At 41.8% G+C, this 23,246-nt stretch overlaps 1 protein-coding gene across 1 annotated transcript in view; it reads left to right on the forward strand.

Moving 5' to 3' along the window:
* The window catches only part of LOC124721735 (RUN domain-containing protein 1-like), a 182,325-nt gene that overhangs the window by 51,659 nt on the left and 107,420 nt on the right, over nt 1-23,246 (forward strand). The window contains exon 5 of the mRNA XM_047246836.1: nt 2,213-2,307. Coding sequence (XP_047102792.1) covers nt 2,213-2,307 — 95 coding nt within the window. The remainder of the gene's footprint in view (nt 1-2,212; nt 2,308-23,246) is intronic.

Here is a 23,246-nt window from a genome sequence, read left to right on the forward strand (position 1 = left end):
AAGACACTATAATCACACCTGGGAGGGATGATTTTCAAATTCCAAACTGGCTGAGGAGATTTAAATTTTTTGTGACTTCCCAAATTAAGGGGACTGTGCATGTACAATGCTGTTAACCCATTATCATCATTTTGCTATTCACTGTGCAGGATGACAAATACACAGTTCAACACATTTGCTTCACATGCTATAAATGGTACAAAATTCTCTCTTAGAAGCCTGCAATGAACTTCCTTGGCCCATATACAATTTGTACGAATTTCCTTTTGGTGTATTGATTATATGTTATCTTAAGTCATGTCCTCAAAGTTATGTCACTGTTATTACAATTGTTTTTCAGTTCTGCCTTCAAAATTGCTCAGTTATATTTTTCCATTTGTTGATGAAGTGTATCTGCACTTGAAGCAAACCGTACTATATCAGCAAAACGGAGGTAATACAGATATGTTGTATGAATAATGTTAATTACTTTTCCCAGTTCAGGGATCTGAAAACTTCCTCATGGGCTGTCAAGAACAGTTTCAGTAATATGGAAGCTCCTTCCCTTTAATCATCTTTCAGTTTGAATTTTCTCATTATCCTGATGAAGTATAGTAGAAGCTGAGACATTTACATACATATTCTTCAGAATGCTAACACTGGTTGAATCAGTGCTTTTTTCTTAAGCGTTTTGAGAACAAATTTTGTTGAAATTGAATCAAAAACTTTCTCAAGATCTATGAACTGCAGGCAGGATGGTAGCTCATACTCCATTGCTCCGTTCTGTAATTTTGTTCACAATTTGCAAATCATCCATTGTGCTGTGTTCACTTCTGAAGCCAGCTTTTTCCTTTACTTAGCAAAATTTATAGTTTCTTTCCTGTGTGGTTGGTTATAGCTTTAATGAATAACTTGTACATTAAGAGACAAGTTCTGTAGTTATATGGGGGTTGTGTGTCTCCTTTCTTGTTAAGAAGAAAGATTACAGCAGTTTTCCAGTTTTGGGGATTTGCCTTTCTTTGCAGACATACTGTAAATAGTTTTGCAAGTTCTTTTTGTATTATTTTCACTCCAGTTTTACTCATTTGTTGTGGCTTTCCTATCTTCATACTTGGAATAGCTTACAGCTCATTTAGCATTACTTTCAGAGTGTCATTATCTTTATTATTAATTATCTATGTATCTTTCAGAACAAAGTTCCTGGGAAACAGCAATGAAAAACTAGAATAAAAGTTTTTATTTAAAAACTATCTGTGTTTCTGATTCATGGCTTGAACTGTGAGAACATTCAAAAGCCTTCTAAAACTCTTACAGTTTTCTTTCTGTTGTTAATTACTGTGCCATTTAATTAATGGAATGTGAATGTGATACTGTAAAGTCATTTGTGAAATATAAAAAGTATAAGAAGTGAAGGTTACTGCTCACTTTATACTTGATGTCAAGTAGTCAACAAGCACATAAAAACTGCAAACATTGCTGACATTTGGGACAGTGTTCTACACACACACACACACACACACACACACACACACACACACACACACACACACACGCACACACACACACACACACACACATTGGCCCAGGTGTCTGTGGAGGAGGGACTTTTTGGTGTCAATGGGGAGGCAACTAATGAAATGTAGATTCACACACACACACACACACACACACACACACACACACTCTGTCCCAGGTGTCTGTGGAGGAGTGAATTTTTAGTGTCGATTGGGAGGCAACTAATGAAGTGTAGATATTATTGATAGTTGATTGATTTAGTTTGGACAGAGCCTTATATGCATCCCCTTTCTTGTCTTACTGAACTTCTTGCTTCTAATGACTTCAGTTTGAAAAGTATTTTCAGTACTAAAAGGAAAAGATGCAAGAATTAAAGTTCTAAGTCTAGTAAAATTTATTGCACATTACAAATGAACAGGTGATCTTGGGATGCACGGTGTCATTGCGAGTATTTCACTGTCAAACTCCTGAGTCAGAAGACAGACCATTGTGAAAGTGGCTTTCGGTTGTTTAGAAATTCTCTCCCTCTCCCCCTCCCTCTCCCTCTCCCTCTCCCTCTCCCTCTCCCTCTCCCTCTCTCTCTCTGTGTGTGTGTGTGTGTGTGTGTGTGTGTCCTTTTCCTCCTGCTGTAATGTTCTCCAGAAATAACTATTTTAAAGGTAAGCTTAACTTATATGTTCAATGTTTGTTATTCTGTTCATGTACTTTTAATTTTCAGATCAGCTGAAAGGGAAATTGAACTTGAATGTTGATGACATGTCCAAACTTACTGTGGATGATATAAGAAGTGAAGTGGACCAGGCAATCAGTAAAGTAAGTTTCTTATAGGTTCTACATGTCTGTAGCAGACTGATGCACAAGTGGCAAAGGGTACCATGTACCACTGCTTGTCATTCCCCTTTCTGTTCCACTCCAGAGTGAGGGAAAAATGACTGTCTATAAGCTTCTCTACGAGCCCTGATTTCTCTTGTCTTTGTGTTCCGTACGCGATTTGTATGTTGGTGGCAGTAGGATAGTTCTGCAGTTTGTCACTAGTGCTGGTCATTCAAAGATTCTCATTAGTGTGTCATGAAAAGAATCCAATGATTACCAGTTGACATCACAGACCATTTCCACAACACACTCACATTTTGATCGAACCTACTGGTAACAAATGTGGGAGAATGTTTCTGAATTTTTTTGATGTCTCCCTTTAATTTGACATGGTGGGGATTATAGACATCAAGCAATACTCAAGACTGGGTTACATAAATGTTGTGTATGCTGTGTCCTTTATAGATAAGCCACACTTTCTCAAAACTCTCCCAATAAACCGAAGTCGACCATTTACTTTCCCTGCAATCGATCTTACATACTCATTCCATTTTATGTCACTTTTCAGTGTTACACGTAGATATTTATATTTAATTGATGTGGCTGTGTCAAGCAGCACACCACTAATACTATATTTGAATATTATGGGATTATTTTTCCTACTCATCTATATTAACTTACATTTTTCCACATTTAGAGCATGCTGCCATTCATCACACCAAATAGAAATTCTGTCCAAGGGGTTCTGTGTCATCCTATTGTCTCTGAAAGAAGACGGTTACCTATCCACAGCAAATAGTTGCATATTGCTGCTCACCCTGTCTGTCAGATGGATTATGTGTATAAATAGCAAGAGCTGTCCTGTCACACTTCCGTGAGGCACACCTGACAATACCTTTGTCTCTGATGAACACTTTCCATCCAAGACAACATAGTTGTTTCAATTGCTTGAAAAGTCTTTGAGCTACTCACATAACTGAGAACATATCTGATATGTGTGGATCTTTGTTGACTGTCTGCAATATTGCACTGTGTCAAAAGATTTCCAGAAATCTATAAATATGAAATCTGCCAGTTGCTCTTCGTCCATGGTTTGCAGGATGTTGTGTGAGGAAAAGGGAAGTTGAGTTCTGCAGGAGTGATACTTTCTAAATCTCTGTCAGTTTGAAGCTAGAAGTTTTCTCCTATCAAGGAAATTTATTATATTCGAATTTAGAATACACTCAAGAACTATGCAGCAAATTGATGTTAAGGATACTTGTTTGTAATTTTGTGGGTCCATTGTTTTTCCCTTCTTATGTGTGGGAGTCACCTACATTTTTTTCTCCATTCACGTGGGACTTTCTGCTGATTGAAAGATTTGCAATAAATGCAGGCTGAGTACGGGGCTGATGCTGATTTGGTATTCCGTCCAAACCTGGCAACTTTTTTGTTTTCAGCTGCTTTTCAATAGTTGGGATGCCTATTTCTACATGTTTCATATAAGAGTTTGTACAGCGATCAAATGGTGGTACGTCTGTGGGATCCTACTGCATGGATGATTTCTTAAACACAAATTTTAAGGCTTCAGCTTTCCATTTGCTGTCATCTATTGTCACACCAGACTGGTCTGTGTGCAACTGAATAACAACATTCAAGCCACTTAGTGATTTTGTATTTAGCACCAAATATTTTTAGGATTATTGGCAATATCTTCACTAATATATGACTGTGGAAGTTGTATGCTTCACATGCACGTATTTTTATAGATCACAAATTTCTACCAGTCCCTACCTACTGAAATTTCTGCTTTCTTTGTTGAACAGAATGTGCAACAGTCTCCGTTTTCTCAGCATTTTCCAAATTTTGTTATTAGATCATGGCGTGTTTTTTCAGTCGATAATCCACTTACTTGACCCGTGCTTCCTTAGAGTGCTATTTACAATCACTTTGAACTTTGCACATCATTCTTGTATGTCCATCGTATTGACACTAAGATCTGGTTTCTCTCAGGGGTAAAATTTTCAAAAAAACATACGGGAATGTAGCTGGGTGATGTTGTCAACAACTGCTATTATTTCAATAGGTGCACACGCTGTCATTTTCAAGGTAAAACTGCAGTAAGTAAGTACTGTGCAAGAGAATTTAACACACAGATTAACAGAGAAATTTCAGAAAGATAACACACACACTGTAAAATTAGTGCCACCACACTACCAAAGATGACTTATCTCAGAAGCTATCGATAGTGAAAAGTAATAGCTACTGGATGAGTTAGCATTAACTCTTCCCTCTGTTTTTTGACAAGGGAAAGAGCAGTATTCCGTGCAGAATTCAGGCAAATACTTCCATCTCTATTTATAAGGTTACTTGCATATTTAATTTCACCTGCTTCCTTAATAAAACACTGTCAATAACTAGAAGTGTATGCCAGAATCTCTGTATTGTTATATTCCATAGGATGACCAGTGCCAACTCTTTGATGTGACGTCACATGTGCTGGACTGCTGTTCAAATTGATCGCCAATATTTTATAAAGTTTTACTCCTCAGTTACTGCTTTTAAAGTTTTTTGTGTTAATATTTGCTTTAAAAGTAACTTATTAGTGGATTTTCTTTCATCTCAGTGTTCCTTTCTGTGTTTTTGATTTGAGTGGTCTGTTATTCATGAGTGTGCTTACGTCGTTCATCCACGTCTCATGCCTCAGCAGTTTGTTTACATTTTTTGGTGTGTGGTTGCAGTTTAGTGCTTCTAAAGCTAGGTACTGTCAAAGTTGTTTGAGCACTGTATTCAAATATTAAATTTAATAGTTTCCAGTTGTTCATCCAAATATTAGCAGTGTGTTTGCATTTCACAGCGTGCAGTTGCAGCTGTAGCGGTTCTTTAATTAGGTTCTGACAAAGTTGTTTGTGCACCGTTATACAGTTATTAAATTTAGTAGTTTTCAACAGTGTCTTGTGCTGTTTGTGGTGAAATAATGGGTTAATAAACTTTTGGAAATGTTTGCCCACTGTGTTTTTTAGAGTTGTTTGTGCATTGAAGTCGTTTAGTAAATTTCATGTGGTAGTTTTCAGCTGACGTTTCTTGTTGTTGAAATATTTCAGTAAAATTTTCATTCACTGTTTTAATTTCATTGAGTGTTCCAGTGGCTGCTTGAATTTTTGGTTTTAGCTAAGAAATTGTGTGAAGTTTTTGTGGTATTGGTATTAGTTGTTGTTTAGTAGTATTAATAAAAATGGTTGCTTTCTTAGTAGAGAGAGAATTTTGAGACCACTATTGTTAGTTCTTTAAATAGTTCTACTGTTGTAATTGAACTTAGGTAACATGTTGTTGTTGTTGTTGTGGTCTTCAGTCCAGAGACTGGTTTGATGCAGCTCTCCATGCTACTCTATCCTGTGCAAGCTTTTTCATCTCCCAGTACCTACTGCAACCTACATCCTTCTGAATCTGCTTAGTGTATTCATCTCTTGGTCTCCCTCTACGATTTTTACCCTCCACGCTGCCCTCCAATACTAAATTGGTGATCTCTTGATGCCTCAGAACATGTCCTACCAACCGATCCCTTCTTCTGGTCAAGTTGTGCCACAAACTTCTCTTCTTCCCAATCCTATTCAATACTTCCTCATTAGTTATGTGATCTACCCATCTACTCTTCAGCATTCTTCTGTAGCACCACCATTTAACATATGTAGGTAACATAGATGTTTGGTTTTTTCGGTAACTATTAAAATTTTACCATGAGTGAGAAGCGTGGGCTTTGACATCGGTTTGTGAGTAGTGGGTTACAATGTGGGATTTCTTCAAAGTATTTTCATTGGGGAGGGGGGGGGGGGGATACAGTGGGGAAACTAGTGGACATTCTGGTGAGACCCTCTCCTGGAAATGCAGAATCTGTAGTAGAAATAAGTTGATAGAGGATCAGGAGGGAAAGATCTGTGCCCTTCAGATGCAGATACAGGAACAAACAAGGAACTACATAGTTTGAGAAGGGTGAAGGGTGCTTGGGAATGGGAACTGGCAGTTGGTAAGAAAGCAGCCAATATGAGGAGATATTCAGACGGTAGCTCTTTGCTTATATGCAATAGATTGGACCAACTTTCAGAGTTGAGTGGAGAGGAGCCTCTTGTACATGTAGGTGTAGGAAACATGCAGCAGTCCTCGGCAGTTAGGAAGCCTAAGTCAGTTTCAAATTCTAACAGAAAGAAGGAGGTTCTGCTGCTAGGTAGTTCGCACAGTAGAGGTGCGTGCCAGCAGTTGCAGGAAGTGTTTGGGGGGGGGGGGGGGGGGTGAGTACCAGGTCACCAGCATTGTGAAGCATAGTGCAGGGTTGGCACAGGTGACTTACAGCATAGGGGAGTTAAGTAGGAATTTTACAAAAGAGGATCAGGTAGTGATTGTTGGGAGAGCAGGGAATGGTCTTGATAGGGACGGGGAATGTGATGTAGGTGGTGACCTGGTAAAGATAGCTACTCAAATTGGTGGCACTAATGTGCACTTCGTGCAACTGTTTCAGCGTCATGATCAGCCTCAGCTTAATGCTGCTGTTAGGCATGTTAACATTGGGATGGAGAAGGCACTGATGGTGGAGGACATGGCTCACATTGCAGTGGTGCCAGTTAAGTCTGTCAATAGATTTCACTAGGCATGGCCCGCACCTCAATATGTATGGGAAGGGAAGGCTGGCAAAGCTTATAGATGACAGTGTAGTGGATGGCGGTGGGATCACTCGTGGAAAAATTCCTGTTGTAGTTGGTGTTAGAGCTGCACCTTTTTTAAATTGAAGTCAGCTGATAGGTATACCTGCTTAAAAGAAGTCCCTCTAACAAAGGAATCACCTTCAGAGGTGGTCAGGTATCCAAGTAGTGAAGGAATTAGCATACTTCATCAAAATATAGGAGGTTTAGAGATAAAGTTAGTGAACTGCTTATAGATGTTGACAGTGATACTATTGATATATCGGAGCCCCACTTAAATAATTTGACAGTTCAGAGGCTTCCTTTACTAGGATACAGTTTAGCTGGCTGTTTTTGAAGGTCTTTGTGGAGTGGGGTAGTGGCCATGTAAAAAAAAAAAAAAAAAATAATGGGCATTCTGTTAGTAAAAAGATGAGTGGCCTTTCAGACCATGATGCACAAATTTTGACACTAAAAGGCTTTTGTATTCGAACAAATGTAATATATAATTACAAACTATGTAGGAAAGCTAATCCAACAGCAATAGAGATAGTGTCTGTTCAACAGCACAAGGTCGACAATATAAAGTCAGTTTATATTAAAAATATTTCTGTTGCTGATAAGTCATATACATGTACAGTACTGAACTATTGCTCTGTGATACTGACAAGGGGGAGATTGAGTCAATAATTAAATCAATAATGACCAAGAATCCTCATGGATATGATGGAGTTCCTAGCAGAATATTAAAGTACTGTGCTGCACATGTTAACCTTGTACTTAGCAATATTTGTAATTTTTCCCTTAAGAGTGGTCAGTTTCCTGAACGATTATTTTTTATTTATTTATTTATTTTTTTTTTATTTGGTATGCGTATTCCATAGATCCATACATGCGAGTGATTCGCCTGGATGTGGAACGTGTCAAGACAATTGTACAAATATAATTAATGCTACAGAATAGTAATATCATACAATGATATAGATATTAATAAGTATCACTTTTTCTCATTTACAAGCTGTCATTTAACTAGTATAGCAATTCTCAATATAACATTATAACTATAACATTAACACTATAACATTAACATAATATTGTATCGTCCATCTAATAACTAAGAGACTAAATACATCTATTATTAAGGGAGGGCATTACTTCTGGAAAAGAATTCATCTAACGAGTACAGTGGATGGTCAAGCAGGTATTTTTTTAACATACCTTTGAACAGCGTTTCATTTTTCTCTTGTACATTTAATATAATTAGGCAATGCATTAAAAGTCTTTACAGCAGCATACTTTACTCCCTTCTGTACAAGTGTTAAATTTTTTAGTTCAACATGTAGATCATCTTTACCTCTAGTATTGTAGTTATGGTATGAACAATTTGTTTCATACTGAGCATAGTCTTTATTAACTACATTCATCAGAGAGTATATGTACTGACATGTTGTGGCCAGAATACCTAACTGTGTAAAAAGTTTTCTACATGAGGTTCGTGGAGGAACCCCACACATGACTCTGACTGCTCTCTTCTGAGCAGTTAAGATTTTTTTTTGAGGCTGGTGAGTTACCCCAGAATATTATGCCGTAACTCATTAATGAGTGAAAGTACCCAAATAAGCTGATTTTAAAATGTTGATGTCCCCAAACTGAGTAATGATTCTTAGAGCAAAAGTTGCTGATGAAAGCCTTTTTAGAGTAAGGGACACATGCTGTTCCCAGTTGAGCCGACTGTCAATGTGAACCCCCAGGAATTTAGTGGAGTGCACCTGTTCTAGTTCCTGATTGTCATGAGCAATTACTATATTTTCTAGAGTTTTATTTTTTGTGTGGAACTGTATAAAATTAGTTTTTTTAATATTAACTGAAAGAGAATTAATTGAAAATCAAGCTGTAACTTCTCTGAGTATATCATTGACATCAGTCTCTAGATCAGCAGTAGACTTACCATCTACGACAATGCTTGTATCATCAGCAAACATTGTGAATTCACAATTTTTACTAATGGACAGGGGTAAATCATTAACATATATTAAAAACAGCAAGGGTCCAAGCACAGATCCCTGGGGAATTCCATGCTGAATTTTGCCCCATTCAGAATCCACTAGGTTAGAAGATCCTTTGTTGCAGCCATTTAGAACCACCTTTTGTTTCCTGTCTTTAAGATATGATTTTAGCCATTTACCTATAGGCCCTTTGATTCCGTAATGATAGGCCTTCTCCAAGAGTATCTTGTGGTTTACACAATCAAAGGCTTTGGAAATATCACAGAAGACACCAACTGACTAAGTACTTAGTAAAGTACTGCTTCATAAAAAGGGAGAAAGGGATAACGTAGACAATTTTAGACCTATTTCTATGCCATCAGTGTTTGCTAAAGTTATTGAAAAGGCTGTGTATGTACAGATAATTAATCATTTTATATCACATAAGTTTCTATCAAATGTACAGTTCAGCTTTAGAAGTGGTTTAACAACTGAAAATGCTATATTCTCTTTTCTTAGTGAGGTACTGGGTAGATTAAACAAAAGATTTTGAATGTTAGGCACATTTTTTGATTTAATTAAGGCGTTTGAGTGTGTTGATCTCAAAATGTTGCTCCAGAAATTGGACCATTATGAAATACATAGAGAAGCTCACAATTGGTTCACCTCGTACATCAACAACAGACAACAAAAGGTCATTATGCACAGTGTTGAGGATGGCTGTGATGTGGGGCCCGAGTGGGGCACACTCAAATGGTGGATGGGGGGTTGTTGCCCCAAGGATCAGTGTTGGGACCACTCCTGTTCCTTATTTATGTAAGTGACGTGCCCTCTAGTATTACAGGTAATCCTAAAATATTTCTGTTTGCTGATGACACTAGCTTGATAGTGAAAGATGTTGTGTGCAACATTTGGCTCTGTTTCAAATAGTGCAGTTCATGGCATTGATTCATGGCTTGTAGAAAATAAACTAATGCTAAATCACAGTAAGACTCAGTTTTTACAGTTTCTTACTCTTAATTCAACAAAACTCAATGTTTCAATTTCAAAGAATGGGTATATGATTAGTGAAACTGAACAGTTAACATTTCTAGGTGTTCAAATAGATAGTAAACTGTCACAGAAAGCTCACATTCAGTATCTTTTTCAAAGACTTAGTGTTGCCGTTTTTACTATTCAAACAGTACTTGAAGTAAGTGATCGGTCGACACAAAAATTAGTCTAATTTGCTTATTTTCATTCACTTATGATGTATGTTATTACATTTTGGGATAGTTCTCCTCATTCTCAAAGGATATTTGTGGCTCAGAAATGGGCAGTTTGGGCAATAAGTGGTGTAAGTATGCGAACCTCTTGTTGATCGTTGTTCACTAGTCTGGGTATTCTGACTTTGGCCTCTCAATATATATATATATTCTTTACCATCATTTATTGTTAACAATATCAGCTTGTTCCCAAGAATTAGCAGCTTTCACTCAGTTAATACTTGGCAGAAAGCCAATCTGCATTTGGATCTCACTTCCTTGACTCTTGTGTAGAAAGGTGTACAGTACACTGCAGCATCCATTTTCAGTTAGCTACCACAAGAATTCAAAATTCTTAGCAGTATTCCACGTGCTTTCAAATTGAAACTGAAGTGTTTCCTCGTGGATCACTCCTATTCTGTCGAGGAGTTCCTTGAAAAATTAAGCTGATTCCTCCATTATATTGTTAATTGTGTCTACTTAAACTTATGGCTTGTCTTTTTTTTTAGTTCATAAACATTTCATTTTCTCTTTTGTTACTTTTATGTTGTCATTTCATGTAGTGACATGTTCCATGAGCTTGGAGATTTGCTCCTCAATTTGGTCCTACTGAACTAGACATGTAAAATAAAAATAAAATAAAAAAGACAATGTTCTGTACTAGCAGGAGTTATCAAAAGTGAAAATTAATGACCATCATATGAGGTAGCATTAACTCTGTCCCTTTGGTGTTTTTTTACAAGGGAGATGGGAGAGAGCGGGATCCCACGCAAAATTTAAGCAAAAACATTTATTCTTTTTATAAAGTTACTTTCTACTTTAATTTCAACTGTTTCCTTAATAACACCATCCTAATAGCTGTAAGTACACGCCAGAATCTCCATATCGTAATATTCCATGGGTTGACCAGTGCCAAGACAATGTTCTGCAGTAGCAGATTTGCTTGGCTGTTGTAAGCATGTGTGATGCATATGCTCAGTACACTGACCCTCCACGGACGTGAGAGTGTGTCCAATATATGACTTGCCACACCTGCAACGAATATGATAGACAACTGTCATACACAAACCAGTTTCATTCTTTATAGAACCTAGTAGGACCTTAGTCTTGGATGGCGATCAAAAAACACATTTCACATCATATTTCTGCAAAATACAACCAATCCTGTTGCAAATGCACCCTGCGTAAGGCAAAAAGGCTGTAGATTTTGGTGCCATCTTCATTATCACCACCACTCACCTGGTGCACAGTTGGTCAATAACAACACATCTGATCTATCTTTCACTACAACCATTCTGACAAAAGATGACCTCAAGATGGCTAACTCAGCTGACAATCTCTCAGGGTCTGAGATGATGTGGGTCCTGTGAACCAAGGTATGAAGTAGCCTTTCACGCTGATCCAGATGGTGACAACTGTCAGCCTGTAGATGGAAGATGGAGTGTTGCGGGTTTCTAAAAACAGCATGTCCCAATGTACCATCAACCTTCCTCCTGACCAACACATCAAGGAAGGGAAGGCAGCCATCGTTCTCCACCTCCATCAAGAAATGAATGTTCGGGGTGATTGAATTTAGATGTTCTAAAAAGTCATTCAAATTCTCACTGCCATGAGGCCAAATATCAAAAGTATTGTCAACGGATCAGGAGAAAACATGCAGGCTTCAAAGCCGCCAACTCCAAAGTACAGTCCTTGAAATCGTCCATAAAAAAATTGGCAATAATAGGTGACAACGGGCTTCCCATCGCAACCCCATCTGTCTGCTAGTAGTGTTGGCCATTGAACAAAAAGTAAGTGGAAGTCAACACATGTCAAAATAGGTTTGTTAATTCAACACCAAATCTAACCTCAGTTAACTGAAGTGAATCAGAGGAACACAAGTGAAGAGAGAGACCACATCAAAACTTATTAGAACATGAGTGTCATTCAAATGGATTTCCTTAATGAGCATAAGATATCCACTAAGTTCTTAATGCAATGCTCACACCAACCTACTAATGGGCTCACTAGAGTAACAGTGTCCCGATCACTCTTGTTACTGTTGTTATTTTACCTGTGAACAAGGGCAATGCTACAGTTGTTTTGGACAAGGAGGATTAGTTCAAAAGGTGCATTTGATGGCAGGGTTGGTGCTGACCCCACAAAAAGTGTTGAGAGAAAGACTATTCACCTCCTAAAGAAAGGTTCCTCGTCACAGGAAACTATCAAGAGTGATGCACTGTTTCCCCTAGGCTCTACAGCATTCCTAAGATCCACAAGGAAAGAGTTCCTCTTAGACCGATTGTGAATAACATTATTAGTGCACTGAACTACAGTGTAGCAAAATGCCTTATTACTCTGCTGTTGCAGACCATTGTCTTGGCACTGGTCACCATACAGAATATGACAACACAGAGATTATGGCATGCACTTCCAGCTATTGAGATAGTGTTATTAAGGAAACAGTTGAAATAAAATGTGCAAGAAACCTTACAAATAGAGATGGAGATTTTTGCGTAATTCTGCATGAAATTCTGCTCTTTCCCATGTCAAAAAACTTAGGGACAGACTTAATACTACCTCATCTGATAGCTATTAATTTTCACTATTGACAACTTCTGATGTCTGCCATCTTTGGTTATGTGGATGTGCTAGTGTTTACAGCATGTGTTATCTTTCTAGAATTTTTCTGCAAATCGAGATTTTAAATTCCATTGCTCAGTGCTTACTTGTTGCAGTTTTGCCTTGGAAATGACAGGGTATGCAGTCAAAATATAGGTGGTTGTCGATGACGTCACCCGGATGCAACCCTGTAAGATACTGAGTCCAAATGATGTCCATTAATTTTCTAAATATGGTTCTAACAATTGCTTATCTGCTCTTTCTAGCCTAAAAACACTCCTAGCCTTCTTGATGGATTTACTAATTTTATTAACCATCGTGGATATGTTGACACCCTGATCACTAATCCTTGTCACTATACTGACATGATCAATAATGTCAGTCCTATTTGTAGCTATGAGGTTTAAAATATTTCTGTTGCATGTGGGTTGCCACCCTAGTTGTTCAAGACAGTTTTTGGAGAAACGGAGTGGCAAGTGCGTTATTTGTGTAGAATTATACACCTTTTAATGAAACATGGTAAGTAATGTGTTTCTTCTTTACAGACACCCAAAAAGCACAATACTGTGGTCACATGAGATAGATTATTTATTATCAGTTATTGAAAGCAGTTGCCTGGGCTGAAAGAGATTGAAGAGGGGGATGGAAGGATGCAAGGAGAGGACAGCAGGAAAGAGGCAGGTCTTTCAATGGATGTCTGCACAATAAGGTGAAAGAGGTGTGGAAGATAGAGGATAAAATGAGAGAGAGGGAGAGAGAGAGAGAGAGAGAGAGAGAGAGAGAGAGAGAGAGAGAGAGTGTGCCTGCAGGGAAGGAAGTAGAGTTTCGGGAGAAGGCAGTACACGATATGGATGTGAGGAAATGGTGTGGACAGATGAGATAGGGGAAAAGGTAAGGTGAGGCAATGGGGAACAGGTTAGTGGAGTTATCCGTATGCACAGTGGGGAACAGGTTAGTGGAGTTATCTGTATGAGCTGTAACTATTCATTTGCACATTTTAGACATGTTTTTTCATTTTCAGAAATACCATTTTTGACTATGTTACGATGATTTGAAAATGGGTTGTGACCCAAAACTAGTCATAAAGTGAATAAATAAAAATGAAATTTGCACTTGGAACGATTTTTCATTCTACTAAGGCTAGTGAAGGTTTAGGCCAGGGGAATTGTGAGAGCACATGATATGCTGCAAAGACAATTTCCACTTGTTTAGTTCAGATGACCTTGCGGTGGAAGGGAGTATCCAAATGGCTCATATAGTGAAGTATCTGTTGAAGTCATTTATGTTGTGGTGTGCAGCATATTCTTCAGCTCAATGGTCAAATTTGTGGTTTACTGCACCATGGCATTGACCATTCCTGCTGTTGGTTATTTGTCATGCTCACATAGAATGCTGTTCAGTAATTGCAGCAGAGCAGCCATAATGTGGCTGCTTTCATATGTGACCCTATCTTTTATTGGCTAGGAAATGCCTGTGATTCGAGTACAGTAGGAGGTGGTGGGTGATGTATGGGGCAGGTCTTGCACCAGGGCTGACCACAAGGAAACAACTACAGGATTGGGAGAAAGATTGGAATAGCGATGGACAAGGATATTCTTTAAGTTGGGTGAAAGTCAGAACACTATTTTAGTTGATGTAGGTAGGATTTTGCATGGGATATCCCTCATTTCTGGGATGTTCCTGTGAAATAGTGAAAGCCCTGGTGAAGGGAGTGGTTAAGCTTTTCGAGACCAGGAAATGATATTGTGGGATCAGAGGAGTGCTGGTCGGTGGCTGGATAACAGGTTTACTGATCTCAGAGGAAGAGGTGGCACGAGAGATCTGTGTGTGGATCAGCTGTGTAGGATAATCAGCTCTGGTAAGATTATTGGTGTATTTTCCACAACTCCTGTTTTCCACTGCAGATGCAGCATCAACAGGTGGCAAGACTGTAAAGAAGTGACTTTGTCATGGAACAGATGACTACTGTCAGAGTGGAGGTACTGTTGGTAGCTGGTGTGCTTGATAGGACAGACATATTTATAGAGCCATCTGAGAGGTGGAGAGCTATATCTAGGGAATTTGCTCATTGAGTTGAGAAGGACCAGGTGAAGTGATTTGGAAGTAGGCATTGAGGTTATGACGGAAAGGGCTAAGGTTGTCATTGCTAGGAATCCAGACCATGAAAACATCATCAATGAATCTGAACCAGGCAAAGGGTTTTAGGTGTTCACACTGGTGAGGCCCATAAAGAAGCTGGTATAAGATGGTGCCATACAAGCACCCATGGCAGTACCATGGATTTGTTTATAGATTTGGCTTTTAAATGTGAAATAATTGTGGGTCAGGATGCGATTGGCTAAGTTCAGGAGAGAGGCCATGGGTTTGGTATTAGGAAGACCCTGGGAAAGGTCGTGTTCCATGGCTGCAAGACCGTGGATGCAGGGACTGTTGGTATATGAGGACATCATGTCCACAGTAAGCAACAAGGAGTTTAGTGATAACTGGACTGTGGAGAAGCAGTGAAGGAAGTGGGTGATGTCTTGACTGTAGGATGGGAAGTTACGGGCAATTGCTTGGAGGTGGTGTTCAAGAAATGCAGATGATAATTTTGTGGGAGCATTGTATCCAGCCGCAACGGGATGATCAGTAGGGAGACCTGTGGGGTTGAGTTTGTGGAGTTCAGGGCGTAGGTTAAAGGTAGGAGTGCTGGAGTTGCTCTTGTGAGGAAGGAGATGGACTCAAGTGTCAGGCTTTGGAATGGATCTAAGGCCTTGGGGAGCTGTTGGAGGTCATGTTGGACTTTTGGGATGGATCAGGATGTAAGGTTTGTATGCAGAGATGTCGGAGATCTTCAACCACATAGTCTCTATGATTCATGACTACTGCGATGGAGCCTTTGTCTGTCGGGAGGATGATAAGATCAGGATTGGCTTTCAGGTTGTGTATTCCATAGGAGTGATGTTGGTCTCACTGGGGAGGAATTTAGAAATAGAATGTGAGGCCAGGTTAGATGTAAGGAATCTGTGAAAGATTAAAAGAGGATGACTGGTTGGAAGGGGAGGAGGATCGCAGCTGGAGGGAGGTTGGAGTTGTTTTAAATAAGGTTCTATGTGCGATTTGGTTGGCTGTTCTCAGTGGGGGCGTGATGAAGAAATAAATATTTCCACTGCAGAAAAAAAGTATGGGAGAGAAGGTCCTTCACAAGTCCAGAATGTTTGAACTTTGGTTTGGGGCTAAAGGTAAGGCCTTTAGAAAGTACTGAGACTTCTGCAGGGGTCAGAAGTTTGGCAGAAAACTTGACAACAGTGTTTTGGGATGGGTTTTTCCAGAGCAGTATGTTTCGTGTAGGGTGGAGCAAGTTTTTGGGGGTGTGGAAGGTGGAACTTATGAATGGTTGGGGGGGGGGGGGGGGTTTGGATCAGACAGATAAGAATTTTTTGGCTGTAGATAATCCCATACGGGCATAAGACAGAAGCAGATAGGACAGCTTTCTCATATATTATTGGGAATGCTGTTCCAGCTGTTGAAAGGCAAGAATTTCTGTTGCAGCAATAGCATGCAGGAAGGTGTGTTGAGAGTAAAAGTTTTGTGGCGGCATTCGTAGCGACAAACAATTCGCTGTAGAAACGGCTTACGAAGTCACCCCACACTTTTAATAGCGGGCCTACCGGTCCGCTGTAACAGTGAACAGAAAGATAAAAACCCAAACACTCTGATTAAATAAAAGTCGGTACTTATCTTTATTAACGAAGATACAGAAACACAGTAGTGAACTCCGTGTCTACAGAAATCTGTCTAGTTCGAGTCGGAGCGGCTAGGTCAGCGTCGGATGACGACAAACAACAACTCTGCTGCAATGAACACACAACTGACTAGCAAGTACACAATTCGGTGGCGAGTATACTACTGAGCGGCGAATGCAGAACTGTCCTAGCGCTCGCGACTCTAGCGCTTAAGAAACCAGAAGCCAGCGGTGGCGTGCGCAGACTTGCGGCGATTTCCTGTCTCGCTGGCACTGCTTATGCGGACGGCGTCCGGACTTTGATGCTGCCAACCTTTTGGCAGCGGGCTCGGGTGGCATTACTGGCTAGGATATAACACTCCTCCCCCCCAAATCGCCGCACTGTCGTTGAGTAATGACGTGGCGAGCGTCGACGGCGGGGGAGGGCTCTGGCTGCAGGCGTAGCAGAAGAGACCGGGGTGGAGACTGTTGTCGGTGGCAGTCCCCGGTCCGCACCCCAGCATTGGCTGCGCGGGGCCTCGGGAAACACCGACTGAAAACCGAGGTCAGGGTGCACGCCTGTGACCACGGGCGCAGCTTCTGGTACTGGACGCGACGGGGCGTCGGGACCCACGAAGAGAGGCAGCGTCTCCTGACGCTCCGTCGACGGCTGCTGAGTGGGCGCCGGACAAGGCGCTGCAGTGTCAGACTCCTTGGGGGTGCCCAAGGAAAGCGACTGCAGGACAGGCTGCACAGCCACCGCTTGGGAAGGCGGCCCGGCTGAGGGGTCGACGTGCATCAGCTCCGAAGGCGGTGGCGACTGAAGAGGGACCGCAGGCGCCGGAGCGACCACTTGGGGCGCTCCAGGATGAAGCTGCGCGGGAGGCATCAACGGGACGGGCTGTCGGCGTGGTAGCGGCGACGGCTGCTGCTGCTGCCCTGGGGGCGGCAGCGAAGTTGGAAGGCGCGGCTGGAACCCGCCGCGGACCAAGTCTGTGGACAAAGAACGAGCGGCAGAATCCGGGCGGCCAGCGTGGCGCAACTGGTTCTGATGCCTCCTGTGCACCCCAGTAGCACCTTGAACAGTATAAAAACCGCGACCCTGGACACTTATCATGGTACCACGTTCCCAACGACGGTGACCGTGATAAACTCTGAAAAAAAAAAACGGCGTCGTTGCACTGAAAATGCGTACGATGGTCAGAAGCGGCGGGTCGATCCGGGGGGTGCAACAACCGTAGTAGGGTGCGATGACGACGGCCGTGGAGAAGCTCCGCAGGCGAAGGGCCGTAGCGTGGCGTGGTCCGGTACGACGACAGGAACGTGATGAGGGCCTGCTGACGAGAGTGCGTAGCACGAAGGCGGTCCATATGATCCTTGAATGTGCATACAAAACGTTCCGCTGCACCATTCGATTGAGGGTGGAACGGCGGAGTAAGAACATGGCGAATGCCATTGGCAGAACAAAAACTTTCAAATTCAGCAGAGGTAAATTGGGGACCATTGTCAGACACTAAAACTTCTGGAAGACCCTCAATACAAAAAATTGAAGTCAACGCCTGTATAGTTTGTGCAGACGTTGTAGACTGCATGGGCACAACAAACGGAAAATTACTAAATGCATCTATCACGATGAGCCAACGAGAATGCCAATATGGACCAGCGAAATCAATATGTACTCGCTGCCAGGGACCGGCAGGGTGTGCCCACTCAAAATAGCGTTGAGGCGGAGCAGCTTGGTGTTCGGCACATGTCGAACAATCTGTAGACATCTGCGTAATCTGCTTATCAATGCCGATCCATGTACAATGACGGTGGGCAAGCTGCTTGGTGCGGACCACTCCCCAATGACCTTGATGCAACAAGTCGAGGATTTTGGATTGGAGCACTTGGGGAACCACTACACGAAGCTGGTCATTCTCGGTGCGTAACAGCAAAACTCCGTGCGAAACAGACAACAGATGACGTTGCGGATAATAGCGACGAACCACAGGATCCGATATGTCCTTTGCCTTGGACGGCCAACCACGTTGAACAAAACGTAATAGTAAACTCAGATGAGGATCCGTAGCTGTCTCACGTGCCACCTGACGATAATCAATCGGAAAATCCCGGAGGGATTGATGCTCATCTGCGTCAATCTGATGGCAAGAGTCGTCAGAGGAATCGAAGACATCATCCGCAGCAATCGGCAATCTAGAAAGCGCGTCAGCGTTTGCATGCTGAGCTGTAGGGCGATACAGTATCTCATACTGGTATTGTGATAACAAAAGAGCCCAACGTTGTAGTCTCTGAGCTGTCCGCTGAGGAACTGGTTTAGACGGATGAAACAGTGACGTCAGGGGCTTGTGATCTGTTACTAAATAGAATGGTCTACCATAGAGGTAGTGATGGAATTTTGTGACACCGAACACAATAGCCAACGCTTCCTTGTCCAATTGGCTATAATTACACTGAGCTTTGTTTAGCAATTTAGATGCGAACGCAATGGGACGTTCGGTGTTACCGACTCGGTGAGACAACACAGCACCGAGGCCGAAAGAAGAGGCATCACAAGCTAACACCAGAGGCTTGTTAGGGTCGTAATGGACCAGACAACGATCATTCAATAAAGCCTCTTTAAGCTGCTGAAAGGCTGATTGGCAATCAGCTGACCACACAAACGGAACATTCTTACGGCGGAGACGATGCAACGGTGCAGCAATCTGTGATGCATTAGGTATAAACCTAATATAATATGTCAATTTGCCAAGAACTGCTTGCAATTCATGCAGATTGCGAGGGGCAGGCAAATCACGAATAGCTGCTAAATGTGACTGGGAGGGATGAATGCCTTGAGCATTAATAACATGTCCCAGATACTCCATCTCCGTAAGGAAAAATGAACATTTATCGATGTTGCAACGTAGGCCTGCCTGAGACAACACTGTAAACAAACACTCCAAATTACGGAAATGTTCAGCAGGCGTCCGACCGGACACAACAATATCGTCTAAATAGTTGCAACACGATGGCACATTAGCCAGAAGTTGTGACAAAAAACGCTGAAAAACAGCTGGAGCTGACGCACAACCAAAAGGCAAACGCAGAAAACGGAACAACCCAACGACGTGTTTATGACAAAATACTGTTGTGATTGCTCGTCGAGGGGCAATTGCAAATATGCTTCACGGAGATCAATTTTGGAAAAGAAACGAGCTTCCCCTAACTTATCCATCAGCTCGTCCGGTCTAGGCAAAGGAAAAGAATCAATGACAGACTGAGGATTAACTGTCGACTTAAAATCAGCACACAAACGTAACTTGCCAGACGGTTTCTTTATAATAACTAAGGGAGAAGCCCACTGGCTCGCTGAAACGGGTTGAATAACACCGTTGTTTTGCCAACGACGAAGTTCATCTGCTACAGGTGCCCGGAGGGCGTGAGGCACTGGACGAGCACGAAAAAATCGAGGCTGAGCATTATCTTTTAACGTAATATGAGCGGCAAAGTTCGCAGCACAACCTAGTTCGTCTTTAAATATGTCACTATATTGTTTACACAAATCGGTTATGCTGTCTTGAGGAACAACAACAGAATTAATTTGCAACGCATTGTCTTGGATAGACAGGCCAAACAAGTCAAAACAGTCTAATCCGAAAATGTTTACACTGTCTGTAGCGCGGAGCACTGTGAATGAAACTGTTTTTGTATTGCCACGGAATGTGGCTGGCACGCTACATACACATAACACAGGAATTTGTTCTCCACTATAAGTAGCCAAAGAATGTTTTGCCGCTGAAAGTTTAAGGCAGCCGATAGCCGCATACGTAGCACTATTTATGAGAGTCACAGACGCACCAGTGTCTAATTGAAAATTGAAGGTCTTATCCTGGATGCGTAGCTTCACAAATAGTTTATTACACTGTCTCTGGATCGGTGCAGTGGAGGCAGAAGACACAAAATCAGCGCGTTTAGCGCGTGTTCGCTGCTTACGACAACTCGTGGGTTGGGCGGGTGGAACAACAACTCCCGCTTCACTTGCAGTCTGTACAATTCTTTTTACAGCGTTTGAATTACGCTTGGGTCGCATAGCAGAGGGCTGGGTGGGTGGCTTATGGCGAACAAGTTTATTACCCACACGAACCGTGGAAGAGTCTTTAAACGCGACCTTCTGGGCGGGCTGGCTTTGAAGAACATGAATATCCATGGGCTGGGCAGCACTAGAATTGTTCTTGCGTTTACGCAAACAAACAGTCTGGATGTGTCCTTTCCTTTGACAAAAGTGACAAACCGCGTTTCTTAACGGGCAACGTTCACAAGGATGAGCAAGAACACACTTAGGGCAAGACTTAACTCTATCATTTTGCACACGCGGCTGACGAATGTGTTTAACATGACGCGGCCGGCTAGTGTTTACAGTCTGACTCTGCCGGTGGGGCCGCGGGCGTGACATAACTTGCTTAGCACAGGCAATTTGAGAAATACATGGCTGATCTAACTCACACTCAGCATAGTCAAAAGTATCTTGGGCTTCAATGATGTTCATCACAGTCTCTAATGACGGGTCAGGCAACTTTAAGATAGCAGCACGAATACGAGAATCTGCAATGTTTTGAGTAATAGCGTCTCGTAACATGACATCACTGTAGGAAGCTCCACACACACAATTAAATCGGCACTGACGGGTGAGGCCCCGTAAATCTGTTAACCACTGTTTATTAGATTGATGTGGCAGTTTCTTTAATCTGAAGAACTTGAATCTGGCTGCTGCCACATGAACTCGCGACTCGAAATACTCAGCAAGCTTGTTAACAACAACGTCATAGTCTAAAGCTTCTGGCTTGGATTCCGGGAACAACTTACAAAGTAGTAGATAGACTTCCACGCCTGCAGTGGAAATTAAATAAAGCTGCTGCTCAGTACCCGTGATTTTGTAGACTGTCATGTGCGCCTGCAACTGCGCGAAATATTCTCGCCATTCTTCTCTTGATGCATCAAAAGCACGGAAAGGTGGTGCTGCCTGTGCTTGTTCCTTTTGTGTTGGAGGATTAGCCGCTTGTTTGGTGATTGCTTCCACCAGACTTTGTATTTGCTGACTCTGTAACAAGATCAACTGTTGTAATTCGGCAGCCATAGTGAACACAAATTAAACCAGCCCCCAAAATTTTATCGCTATAATTGGTATAACCAGAAACAAGTTGAACCAGCCCTGCACACGAGTTCGGAAGCCCTCGTCGCCAGTTTTGTGGCGGCGTTCGTAGCGACAAACAATTCGCTGTAGAAACGGCTTACGAAGTCACCCCACACTTTTAATAGCGGGCCGACCGGTCCGCTGGAACAGTGAACAGAAAGATGAAAACCCAAACACTCTGATTAAATAAAAGTCGGTACTTATCTCTATTAACGAAGATACAGAAACACAGTAGTGAACTCCGTGTCTACAGAAATCTGTCTAGTTCGAGTCGGAGCGGCTAGGTCAGCGTCGGCTGACGACAAACAACAACTCTGCTGCGACGAACACACAACTGACTAGCAAGTACACAATTCGGTGGCGAGTATACAACTGAGCGGCGAATACATAACTGTCCTAGCGCTCGCGACTCCAGCGCTTAAGAAACCAGAAGCCAGCGGTGGCGCGCGCAGACTTGCGGCGATTTCCTGTCTCGCTGGCACTGCTTATGCGGACGGCGTCCGGACTTTGATGCTGCCAACCTTTTGGCAGCGGGCTCGGGTGGCATTACTGGCTAGGATATAACAAAAAGGATTTTGCAAACGGAGTAGAGGCTATCAAGTATGGTTTCAGCTTGTATTATTTGATTACGAAGGACCATATTGGTGAGGGTCAGACAGAATTTCAGATAAAGGATGTGTGATTGAAGTTTTACAAAGGCAAAGTAAAATTTTCGGAATTGGCGAAGGTAGAATGTGTAGGGATTTGTGGCTGGATGGTTGAAAGAAAAAAAAGGAGTGACTGGAAAAAAAAGGTTGAAAGTAAGAAAGTGAAAACTCATGGTCAAGGCATTACAACAGATATAAATGTTAGGTACTATATAGAGAGCTATGTAGGAAGTTAAAGGGAAGGTGAGAAAATGTTTTAAAGAAGCAGGGAGTAGCAAGCATGCTCAAAAATAAATATATTCGATTGCAAACTGACTCATGGCAGTAAAAAACATGCACTATTGTAAATAAACATGTGCAATTGCCTAACAGCCAGGTTGGGCAGGACTCGGTAGTGGGGTGTATTGGTTTGCTTTGTGGGGCGGTAATGGGATGTATGTTTAAAACACCACTAAAATTAAATATTCAAATAGGGGCCATCACTGTGAGAGCAGACAGTTGTAGTATGACACTATTTCATGTGATGGGCCATTAAAGTGGTGGGCATTTATATTGCACAACAGAAAGTGCCTGGTGTGCATTTTAATGGCAGGTACTGCAGATAAGTAAAGAAATACAGTCAAAGGACAGAGGTATGGAAAGGAAGAGAGAGGACAATAATTGAAATTCCTGGATTGAACAATGCATAAAATAAAGGAAAGGCAACCACTCACCCATAGCGAACTGATGTGTGTAGCATAGAAACCTGTTACAGGAAACACTGTTCAGACTTGCTTTTGAGCTCTTGCTCTTAAGTTATGATCTTTGCCTTCTGTGGACAAGCCTCCACCAATGTCCACTTAGCTGTTTCCCACTGACTCATCTTACTTTTTCTCTTCTCTATTCTATGCACACCACTGCTTTCCCATCAAGATCATGTACTACCTTCTCCCAC

The sequence above is a fragment of the Schistocerca piceifrons genome, chromosome X (genome assembly GCF_021461385.2).
Source record: "Schistocerca piceifrons isolate TAMUIC-IGC-003096 chromosome X, iqSchPice1.1, whole genome shotgun sequence".
NCBI classification, from domain to species: Eukaryota; Metazoa; Arthropoda; class Insecta; order Orthoptera; family Acrididae; genus Schistocerca; species Schistocerca piceifrons.